The 12669-nt window shown below is 35.8% G+C and overlaps 1 protein-coding gene across 6 annotated transcripts in view; it reads right to left on the reverse strand.

Annotated features, from left to right (window-relative positions):
• NFXL1 (nuclear transcription factor, X-box binding like 1) overlaps positions 1-12669 on the reverse strand; it is a 48761-nt gene that overhangs the window by 16085 nt on the left and 20007 nt on the right. For 3 of the 6 annotated variants that reach the window (XM_071807459.1, XM_071807460.1, XM_071807462.1), the window contains exons 16-19: positions 6757-6897; positions 4167-4333; positions 3323-3392; positions 2009-2104 (exon numbers count right to left, since the gene is read on the reverse strand). In XM_071807459.1, the coding sequence (XP_071663560.1) occupies positions 2009-2104; positions 3323-3392; positions 4167-4333; positions 6757-6897 (474 nt within the window). The remainder of the gene's footprint in view (positions 1-2008; positions 2105-3322; positions 3393-4166; positions 4334-6756; positions 6898-12669) is intronic. The other 3 variants (XM_071807461.1, XM_065837148.2, XM_071807463.1) reach the window with 1 other exon arrangement.

Raw genomic sequence — 12669 nt, forward strand, 5'->3', positions numbered from 1 at the left:
GAATTGTCCCAAAACATCTGCAAACATGATCATAAGAATTTAATCACCCCTGATTAAAAAAAAAAAAAAAGTTAAATTTCCTTCAACAGGATATTTTGTTATTGCTACCAAACAAAAGAAAGAGCTTTTTAATTAAAGCATCTCATCCAACAGCTGTGGCTATATCAAAGAGTTTGCTTCTCCCTAAAGCAGAAAGGAAATACAAGCTGTACTGTATAATACCACAAGTCATTTTTATAGTTTCACACTGCCATAGCCAAAGCAAAAAGCATGAAGCCTTTCAAAACTTTCAGTTTCCTGCTGTGTTCTTTCAAGGCACCGAACAATACAACTGATTTTCATAATATCCAAATGTATCATGCTACCTTTAATTCTAATATGGTAGTAAACTGTCTACCCCAATTTCCATTAACCAAAAAGAAAAACAACTCAAACCTTAGACTTCAGTAAAATACTGCACTCTACTGAACCTAAGCTGCACTCCGCTAAGCTTGGTGGAGTGACGGTGCACACTGATTTTTAGCAAACAGCAGCTTAACTCTGCTAATGATCCAAGGTCAGTTTCTGACATTGAATAAGAAAATTTTCATAAAATGCTAATTTGAACTTTACTTGAGACTGTCAAAACTTCACACAAAACATTTCCAGTTTAGTTTTGTGCAGACATATTTGTCTTGTAAACTTTAAATGTTCTAAATTCAGTACTCTTATCCATCTTATCTTTCCAAGGCCAAGGTGTTTGTAAGTTCTTGTTATGAGGTCCCCACAATGGGCTTGATCTATATTTGCCGGGGAGGGGTGGTGGCAGTGGCAGGGCGATGTCTGTTAAGACTGCTCCTTCAACTTGTGTTTATCAATGATTTCCTTAAAGGAGAACTACCAGTATAATTTGTATTATGATACAGCTAGTTGATTTTCCCAAAGCTGCAGACAAATGTTGCATACTTATAAAACAGACAAAATATCCCTAGCACTGTTCAATACTCAGAGAAAAAGGAACAATTTTTTAGGCAAAAAAATAGTTAAAAAACCCCATACCATACATATAAAGCTACTGAAATAGGATCTGAGGAAAGCAGGATGAACTGCAACACAAAGATATTAACTACATAATACATTTTTTGTTTTGTGAAAGCAAAGAGCTATTATCACAGGAAGGGAAGAGCATGCATTTTTATATCATCTGCATTTACTAAAAGGATTCTCTGGATGGCAGAAGCTGCATAAAACCTTATTTTTCAAGCCACCTATAGGAATGAGAATTTTGGAGTTAAATAAAAGCTTTATAAAAATAAAGCGAACTCTCTTGTCCTAAGCTTTCTTTCACATCCCTCTAAATTAAGTAAAAAAGACATCATGTGTGGAACAGGGCAGTTCTGAACCACAAGCTAGAATTCAAGACCACTACCAGATGGATTTTAGATCCCAGACTGAGTCTTGGGAGTATGTCCAGAAAAATCAAAATAGTTACATTAATCAAAGGCAAAGATGAGATATGGAAAAAAGAATCTTTGAAGAAAGGCTCAAGTACAGGAACACGTAGTTCATATTAAGAGATCATAAGCACTCTTGAAAATAGAGAAGGAAGCCTTGGAGCAAATAAAAACCAAAGTAACAGGGAGAAAAATGAAAGGACAGAATTAAGAGGTAAATGGACAATGAAATAATATCCAAAAGTGTTCCCACGCCAGGAAGAGAGCTTTCAGACATCCAGATGAGAAAATTGTGACAAGCACATTCATTCACAGAAAAAAAAAAAGGCATCAGAAAGGCATCTACAAGGGCAAAAAGCAGAAGATAAAGTAGGTATACAGCACAGAGCACGACCTTCCTGATGGGGTGAACCCAATCTTGTCTGAAAAACAGAGGAACAGAGGCTGTTGGGAATTTCTTCATTTACTCAAAACAAACAAAAAAAGTTTTTAAATAAAGGTAAGGATTCAAATTTGATGCTTCTTGACACTGGAAAATAATGAAAAAAAAAAAAAAAAGACAATTTTGAACCTACATTTATAAGGTTGAGGCAGAATTCAGAAGTACCAGAGATGACATAGGGCAGAAGTCTCAGACTAGAGGACACCATAGGCAGACCAGCATAATGGAACTGAGTTGAATCAGAAAAGGAGAATGGGTTGAATTAAATTTTTAATGAGTGTCAGCCAAATATTGCGTGAGACAGAGACTCAGCTACACAGTAAAAGGCCAAACCAGAACAACAAAATAATAAGTGACTACTGGATAAAATATTTTCCTCAGCACATGCATTTTTATTGCATGGAAGGAGAATGTCTCGGAAATTCTAGCGAGTTTAGCAGTGGAAACACTTTCCAAACATTCCTGACTATTCCTGGTTTTCCACTTCATAAATTTTCTAACCCTACAGTGGAGAATGGAGAAAAGAAAGGGCTGTTGCTCTCACCACAACTAATGACAACTAAAGAGCAAACATGCAATAACAAGTAATGCGTGGACTACTGAAAGCACACAAGCAGCACATAACTTATTGGGAGGGACAAGGAAAAAGTCATTTGGCCCATTCCTTGTGTCTTAAAGCAGTCTTATCCACATCTGGACAAATCCTGATACGTGTCTAAGCCACTATTTCTGAAAACCTGGTGGCTTCTCCAAGCAGTTATTCCCCTGCTCCACAAGTTTTACTCCTCAAAGGTAGTATCTAACGTGGATCTTCTTTACTGATGCCTATATACGCTGGTTCATAGTCTATGCATCATGCAATAAGGATATTATTCTTCTCTTCTTTACAGAGACCCTTTAGGTATACCCAGATACAGTAGAAAGATTAACTGGCTTGTCTTCTGTTTCACACTATCTAACATATATTTCACTAACGCAGCAGGGCATTATTAACCCATTTCACGGGTTAAGTTGCAGACAGGGATTACTAGACCTGCACTTAGATGAGAATATTCACAAGCATAATTCTCAGCATTCTTCCTAATCAAACAGCATCCTGTTATTTTGAATATATAAATTTAAGACCAGTTTTTAAGCATGTTAGAGGACATACTCTTCCACATTCAACCTCACTTGCCTCCTTAAACATTCAAGCCAGTAATGCCTTGGAGACAAATCTATTATGCTTCAATATAACCTTTCAATTTGACAGGAACACTTTAATAACTGCCCTCTGAGTACAGCTCACTAACCACCTCCACATCTATGAGTTAGCCTCTTCATTAAGACTGAGCTTCTCTAGTTTGCTTGGCCTATGAAATGGTACCATAAACCTTACAAAAAAGGTAAAACCCACAAAATTCCACACATTCATCAAATCAAGTATTTCTTGGTTAATATGTCTTACCTCTTTTGGACATTGATTTTTGCAGGAAATAAGAAGCTCCTTTTCTTTTAAATCAGCACTTGTTAATTTTCTGTAAAATAAAAGCTGTATTTGTGATAAATTCCAAATTAAAAACAACAGTAGTCAATACAATTAGGGGTATCTTTTTAGCATATTGCACTGTAAAGAAAAATGGGCTCATTTATCCACATCCTGTGGGACTAATGTAAACTACATTATTTTACAGACAAAGGCACAGGAATTTAGAGGATCTGAGGTACTCTTAAGAAATGGCACAAAGAAGAGCACACGTGCATGGGATGAACGTCTTCAGAGCAATACACGGAGGACAACACTTAAATGTACGAGCCCCATTTTATATTTAGTAAAGCATAGCCTATCCTCTATACACACACAAATGACTAAAAAGGAGTATAAATGATTACTAAGTTTTCCAATTAAAAGAGCTAGAGATTGAAGGACATGAGTTATAAAGATGTTTTACACTAACTACATACTAACTACATTAATCCTAATTCTTGTTTAAAAATTCTTCTTTTACATGTTGTAAAAGAACCACAACAGAGGAAACATTATGCAGATTACTGTATTTGCATAACTGAAAACATTTACTACGTTATAAAAACCACCTCTGCTCATGAGACTCCATGCATTTATAATTTCAGCAGTAATACCAAATAAACCACTGGTAAATTTTAGATAGAAGAAAAATTATGATACAAATTATAACCTTCAACAGAAATTTTACAACTTGCCAGAAGCGTAGCTCCCATTCCCAGACATTTCAAATGGTTTCCAGTTAGTAGCATTCAAATTAAAAGCTGGGTTCAGTTCTGACACTTACAAGCATTCAATATACAGTATTGATAGTTTGCAGTGACACTTTATTTTAAGCATCTGGAGACATGATGGACAATTCCCAGGATGACAGGGCAAAACACATCGGTGAGGACAGCCAGATGGCCGGGGCTTGGTACACTCCTCTTCACACTGTGAACATTCTGCACCTGCCTAACAAAATAAAAACAAAGTCCTAAAGGAAGCGCCAAACATTTGTTTGTTAGATGCTATTAACAAACTTCTATATAGAAGAGAGTTGGGGTGTCTTTTCTAATGAAATCCAGCTCCTCAGCAAGATACCGTTTAAGCAAAAAAAAAAATTATTAAAATATGCTTTTAAAAGAAAAGCAGAAATACCAGTGTTTGTCAGTCAAAGAGACAGGGTTCTATTGTGCTTCCTGGGCTTAAAAAGACCTCTTAATATTAGCGCTTTGGAAAATTGCCATTAAGCCTGTTAATTCTCTCTGGAAAACTGTTACGAAAAAAAGTAATTTCCCATCACGTTATTGTGATACTTTAGTCATGACATCCTGCTCTGTAATACAGGGGTGGGAAGTTTGTTTGCTTGATTTTAAGATGCAAAATAAGTTATTCCATTTCTGTATGTGTACGGTAGTTTATATAATCTTCCCAAACGTATTAGCTTAGGTATATGCTGGGAGCTGCTAAGGCGTTGCTTCTGCTCCATACATTACACAAGGTCTACAAGAGCTCTGGCATCATCCTCATTCCAGGTGACGTGATCAACCTCAGCATAACATGACAAATATCAGCACAGGAAATTAAGCTCCATTTCTATTAATATTCTTATCTCAATAACTCATCCACAACCCTAGTTTGATATCAAACACACACAGACTGACATGATTTATCAACTAAGCCTACATAGGACAGTGTTTAAGGCCCATCATCACAATCAAACAGTTTCACAGAAGTTAGTCAAAGCCAATCCAAGAATGAAGCTACACAATGCTTTCGCCAACATTTCACTTTATGCTGTTCAAAATAAGGGCATAAGAACTAGTTTTTAATAGTTTCTCCCGTTTTTCTTCCTGTTCCCTCTTTTGCTACTTCTACAGTTGAACAATTTTTGCTGAAATTTAAAAAGGAATCTTTGTGCAATGATCCTTTACAAAACCTAACCCCCCAATATTCACATCTAAGACAATAACAACTGAAAGCATTCAGAAAAAGAATGTAACATAAAAATTAATAGTAGGTAAAAGCAAGCAGCTGGCCTTTCTGCAACGTTTTCTAACACAACTTGCATAACAAACCTAAATTCCAGACAGAAAAAACATTATTCAGACATATAAACAAGAAGTCTAATCAGCCCTTTCTGAGTACATGTGCAATTTAGGCTATCAAAACAGAACGAAAGTTCTAAAAGTCGAAACCAACTTGAGTTTATAAAAATTCAAAGAAAACTGAGGAGGAGATTTACCCATATTTCACATGCACATAGACTCCCATTTTCTGAGAATTTATTGTCTCATTCAAAATGGATCTAGGAATAATCCCATGCCACTCAGATTTTAATTTATTTAACAGAAGGAGTAAGCAGAGGCCCTCTCATAGTAATAAGTAAAGATGCTTCAACAACTGCCACTCTCAGTATTTACTGATGTCACTATATTGGTGAAGGTTACTCTTCTACAACTCGCACTAACAGCTCATACTCCTCAGAGAAAAGTTCCACAATCTTTAATAGAATAATACACTAACTGCAATATATAGTTACTAGATGACACCATCCATTCTAGGATTGGAATCCACAGGGAGATCATCCTATTTAACATGTAACAGTAAGTTAACACGTAATATTTATGTTTTGTTCCCAACTGAATACTTGCTCAGTTTTTTAAACGCCCAGAGAGACCATGCTTTTCTACATTAATGCCTTAAAAACTTAAAAAACTGGTTTCCTCCAAATAATGATTCTCTCAAATAATAATCTATGTACCTTTGACTGCTCAGAACTAGAAAGGTTTTCAGCTTTGTACTTAATTTTATTTTTGTTTCATATTATTTTCAGCAATTAACACTTACAGCTTCTCAATCACATAAATGACAGTTTTGAGTAAACATTGATAAACATGAATATATCTCCCCAGTGCTTTAAGAAGTCTTCACCTATCCTGCAAGATTTTCATTGCGCTCTCCTAAAGATTTGTTAGCCTCCTCAAGCCATTTACAGGTCTCCTCAGTAAACGCTTTCCCCAGTAGATTGCAAGTGCATTTGCATATACAGATTATCAGTTCACTTGATCTTGACAGTTACAAAAACTGACTTTAGAAGAGACTTATCAAGAGTGTTATAAAGTGTTTGATGAAAACAAAGTAATGCACATTAACGTAAAACAAAAAAGTGTAGCATTTGCAAAATATGTAATATTGTATCAGTCTTCTAGTCCAGAGAAGTATAGATTAGCTAAATGTCACAGCATCAACAGGAACAGAACACATGACAAGTTTCCCCATGGAATCTGGAACAGATCCTGTGCCTTCCAGATCCAAATTCTTTATTTTCAAGTCAAAACTGAAGACAATGTACAAAATACACAAAAACAAAAGCAAAAAGGAAATCAACCTACCTTCTTTACATCTGCACTACTGTTCAATTCAGTAACGCGATGACATTCTTTCATACAGGTGTGATTCTGACAATCAAGAAGCCGCCCACAAAATCTCTTACATGAGTAGGGATTTGCAGAATGACATGGTAATGGACTAACCTAAAATTTAAAAATAAATAAATTTAAGTATATATATGCACAGATAGTGTACACATACACGCATCACCTGTGCTGTGTGTGATACATATATACAGACACAATATATATATATGCACACACAGAGGCACAATATCATTATAGAGAAATTTTTGTTCTTGAGTATCTTTGTTAAAAGAAGAAAACCAGTGCAACATGTATTTGTCTTTTTTTTTTTTTTTTTAATCAGACTTCAGGTTCCCATCCCAACATAACCATACACATTTGTTTTACACTGATTATACCAGTTATAATTATTATTTTTTATTAATTTGAAATTAAATTAACATTTTAGAATTTTAATTTTAAAATTTATTAATTAAGCAAGCTAACTTTCGCAACTTTTTTTTTAATAGACTATTACATTCTCCAATTTTTTAGTGCAATTTATTCCTCCTTTCCACATTGTATTTGTGCCTTGCATTAAAAGTTCCTAAACTCCTTTATAGTTATTGTAGAAGACAGTTACAGTTTACTTTCACAGGATTAATTGTGTTACGGTCATCATAAACCCAAAACATTTTAAAATTCTACCAACAGACAACAATCTGCAAGCCAGAAATTCTAAAAAACAAACACAACAAATACAGCTCAAGCAACTGGGAAGGTGAAGAAATAGCTCTATGACAGGACTAGGAGTTTAATGTCTTACGACATATATGCACTTTCTAATATGAAGTTAACACTCCAGTTAACACGCCTTTGCAGTACTATTCAGAGCATCTATTCAGAAGACTTTATTCTTCATTACTACTGAAATGGAATGTAAACTCCTAACTTGGTTACCTAGATTATTTTCCTAAAGCTTAATAGTACAAGGCCCTCCATATCACAAGTATTAGAGGAAACCCACTGTTCCCATTTCCCAACCATTACATAATATTCACAAGAACAAAAAGTTTCTCTGATGATGCTGTCAAAAAAATTTATTTTTTTTTTCTTATTATCATGATCATTTAGTGGAGAAAAAGAGAAATTATTTGTGATGTTATTACGCAATAGACTAACGTGACATAACTCACTTTGACTAGACTAAGGGTGTGATTTTGTGTTGCAGCTAAAGTTGCCTAAGAGCTCTGTACTGTATCCCTTCCGTTTCTCCTTTCCAACTCTACAATCCAAATTCCACTTACTTGGAACAAGTCCTACCACACATCTGTCTTTAGAGCAAGACAATTCAACTAGTCAAAATGGAAGCAAAGGAATTAACAGGAAAGGATTCCTTTTCTTTTTGCTAGGTTTGCAAGTGGATTGGCCATGCAACTGGGTAAGCACCGGAACAGAGACAAGGGAAGAGAGGACGGTCCCCCACAGGACTGAGTGAGGGACATTTTCCCTTCAGTGCTGTCCATGCTGACTTCCCTCAATCCTAAAGCAAAGATATACAAAGTAGGATTTCTATCCACTTGCCTATAGAAATGTTTTCCGGGCTTCATCAAAAAAAAGGCTATACTCCGCATCAAGTCATTGCAAAACACAATTTCTTCCCAAGACTCCTTAACTCCTTCCTCCTCTACTCATCCTGACCCAGAGAGACTCTGCAAACAGGAGCCTGCATGGCAGGCTGAACATCAAGCACGGAATACACAGGAGAAAATCTTGACGCTGTCCTGTCCAACTACTCTCCCATCCCTATGTCAGAGCTGAAGCTCATTATGCTGGCTAAAGCACTAATACAACCACAGCAAGCAGCCTAAATGCTTGGTTTGAACTCCTGCCACGAACATCCTACAACTTGGTCTCTGAGGGTTTATGTTTCTGTTGACCAAATGAGCAAATGCCATCAGCAGGTCTAATAAAAAGAAGGTCTGAAGTGGAGAATAGCACTATACCCAGCTAACACACACCAATTACCAAAGCTTTTGTCACTCCTAATATCCTGTCCCTTCTCATCCTCTTCCATCTCCCTCCTCCTCCTTCCTTGGAGTCACAACTTCCTTTCAGTAGCAACATAAGTAGTCAAAGGATGCTGGAAGGTAAAAGAATGAATGAAAAGGCAAACTAAACATTAAGATCTGCCACTGCCCACTTCTCTACCTTTCCTTGCTCCCCTATTTCCACTCATTTTTTTATGACTACTGGTTCTGCTGCGGTTCAGGCAGCTACAGCAGATCAGGGCACTAATAGCAAATGAGCTCTATGGCTGCACAGTTCAACATGCTGATGAGATTCCTTTCACTGAGAGTCAGCCTTCCATCAGATAGGGACACAGCCACCAGCTCCAGTTAAAGAGAACTAGCAGAAGCACGCAGGCAGAAACAGAGCATCCCCCACATACAGCAGATGAGATGTGATGCTGCATGGAGCTGGAGCAGGGAAGCTCACAAGCCAGAAGACACCAGTAGCAGCTTTCAGAGAGCCAACTGCAGAGAACAGCCCAGCCCTGCGGCTGCACCCAGCACAGCTCCAGTCCCACTTGTCGACTTTCCCAAGTCTTGAGCCCAATAAAAGACAGAAAGTCTTCTGGAATCAATTGACGTTGTAGCCAAAACCAAAAGAATTTCAATTAAATCAAACATACATTATATATTCAAATTTTGTTTCCGTTTCTTGACAAGTCAATCTGTTGCGGATATTAGTAATAAAACCAAAGGACAAAGTAGAGAAAAGTTCTACTTCCTATAGTTGGAATGCATTTCTGAAATGGCTAAATGGAGGTCGCTACTCTTGCTACAAGGACGAATATCAAAGAAGCCACAAACTCCAGGAGGTTGATGAGCTGAAGAATAGAGAATGCAGATGAGAACCAGAAGTATTTTATGAAAAATGATTGGGAAAAGAAAGAAACTAAGGAGGCGTCATTTTCAGACCAAGGGTCCTTCCACGGATTAAGGAAAGGAAGGCAAGGAAAAGAGGACAAAACAACTTTCAGAAGTTTTCCAGTACACCTCCCAAATGCATAAAAGCAACTAACAGATACATCAATTGGAATATGAAAATAAAAATCAAGTATAATAGTGCAGGGAAATTTCTGGAACATTCATAAGGTATTTAGCCATAAAGGTGAATTGCATCAAGTTTTACATTAAATTTTACCTAGAGGTATAATAACGCTCTTCCTCTTATAAGAGAACCACAGATAATAAAAAACCCAACAACCTTAGAATTATAAAACATAGCATCAAATTCCCACCCAAAAAAAAAAACACCAAAAAAACCCAAGAAGATATTTCTATCCGTGTGAGAACAGTAAGACCGATATTACGGTATATTCAAAATATCACGGAAACAAAAACAGAGTGTTTCCGTTTCTCTAGAACATTTAATGAAATGAAGCAACTATGAGAGAATTAACTACAGCAGATAAATTAATACCACTTCCAGTTAAGATTTCCTTGTTTGTCTTCAGCAACCTTGTATGTGCTTTAATTAATGTTTTTCCATAAAAACAGCTTTTGAATATAAACACTAGCTCTCATAATTTGATTTTAAAAGAGTACATTTATGCTACTGCTATGAAATCCCAGTGCTTGTAGCAGTTTAAAGAAAAAAACAAAACATCAAGTTTTCATTTTGGGGCAGCAGCAACTGTTAATGACAGGTGATCTCTCTGACCTACAACCTGGAACAGAATTGAGCGCTACTTTTAAGCATCTACAAATCAAAGGAGAGTTATTAAAGAGTTATTTTCCTAAATATAGGTAAAAACATCTAAAATTTACACAGTAAAATTATTTAAAGGAAGGCTGCACACTATAGCTAAAACAAGTCTTATTTTAGGTTAAAATCACATAGAATCATACTTCCCTAAACATGTATTTTATATAATAACATCACCTGAAAAGTAATTTTAAGCCTGTTGTTTTAAGTGCTGAATTGGTTGTTCCAAATATCCAAAGATATGTAAGAGCTCAAACCAATCTCTTAAAAATACTTTTTAAACTAAATGCCAAAGTGAAATTTTATAAAAATAAACAACAACAAAATAAGTTGAACACAACCAACTCCAACACCTACATAAATTAAAATTACTATTCTAAGTGAAAACGTAAAGATAATAGACTTGCTTATTACACAACTTCATTCTCTCTTCCGCTCATCATCTGCAGGTATCTCAGCAAAACGAAAGGTGACTTTATAACTTGTTTAATTCCTAGTTTGTTTCTTTTATACCTCTTCCATTATAGGAGGTATAACAACAGCCCAGCATAAGCAGTAACATAGTACAGCCTCTCTTCACAGCAAAACTTTGTTTGAGAAAATTGCTACTTTCATTACTTGTGAAAAGTTCACATTTCCCAGTAAAAATCCCTTCAGGGACTGGAAACTACTACAGGAGGGAAGTGTTCATAAACATATAAGAGTGTTTTCTCTTGTTAACAGAAGTAAATTAGTTTGAGGTGAGGTTACTTGTTGAAAGCCAATGGGGCTGTAAAACACTGAATAGATCTTCAACGTTTTTGATTGTTTTATTTTTAGAGACCTCAGAACAACATAAACATGTACAATGGACCTAAAATACACTGTAAACACCCCCTCACACATTAAAACACACACACACTGAAAAATTATTTTCCTTGACTGCTATCAAAATCTCATAGATTAGGACACTGCATTCCAGAAACCGCTAAATTTCAGCAGGAGGGAAGCACTGCGCTCTGCTGGCTGAGAGAAGGAATGTTTAATTTAGCATATCATACAGCATCAACAAATCCAAATTATTAAAGTTAGGCACAGACTCCCCAGCATTTTTCATTTTCTATACTGACCCATTAAAAAAAAAAAGACCCAAAGCCATTGATTGATTATGCCAAGACTAGTATGCAACAGATTAAGGGTTTTTTTTTAATTATTATTCTGAAAGTAGTTATAAATACATAGTAATTTGAACAATTTTCTCTAATAAGAAAAGCCATACTGTCTTCTGTTAGGGAGAGGGATATAAATTTCATAATCATGTCCATCCGAAAAGTATCAAAGCCAGAAACATTGTATGGAGCCAGTTATATACTGGGTCAATTGATCAAAGTTTCCATTTTGCCTGTACATGAATTATGAATGTTAAGGTAAGATTTGATATGTCCTATCACAAAACATGTCATTGACTCGATAAGTCATTGGTTGATACACCTGCAAGTTTTACTGTGGAAAGCAAAACCAAAATCCAGCTGTTTCAACACCAAACAGGCACGGTCTTTCTTTTCATCCATTTTCACCATACATTTTTCTTTGTCAACCAGTAAGCTGCAAAGTAGCTCTACGGAAGCTGCAGTCACAGCTTGGTTGGATTAATAAATGTGCTACACAAACAGACTGCTGATACATAAACTTAGTTAACAACATTTGGAGATGTTCCCACCATATATCAAACCAACATTAGAACACATACCAAAAGATTACTAAAGAAGGCCAATGAAAAAAAGAGGGCGAGGAGTGTCTTTAAATATTTTTATGTATTTACTGATTTCTAGAATTTTTATTAGCTTAAAATGATACAAGGCTTATTAGAGTACTGTTAACTGTAATTCAATAGTGAACTTATGCCAAAATTACTAGTAGATATATTCCCAGACAAAGCTATAATAGCAACATTTTTTTTAAATCTTAGTTTAGCAACCATGTTTAAAAGGGAAAACACACCAAAAAACCCACAAAAAACCAAGAAAAATGGGTTGATCTTAAATTTCATTACTTTTAGAAATGACTGTGAATAACGATGGTAGTTATTTAGCTTCAAGCGTCCATTAGATATTCTTCTCATGCTAGCCAAAACAGACAATAACTTCATTTAAAACT

This window comes from Patagioenas fasciata, chromosome 4 (assembly GCF_037038585.1).
Source record: "Patagioenas fasciata isolate bPatFas1 chromosome 4, bPatFas1.hap1, whole genome shotgun sequence".
Classification (NCBI taxonomy): domain Eukaryota; kingdom Metazoa; phylum Chordata; class Aves; order Columbiformes; family Columbidae; genus Patagioenas; species Patagioenas fasciata.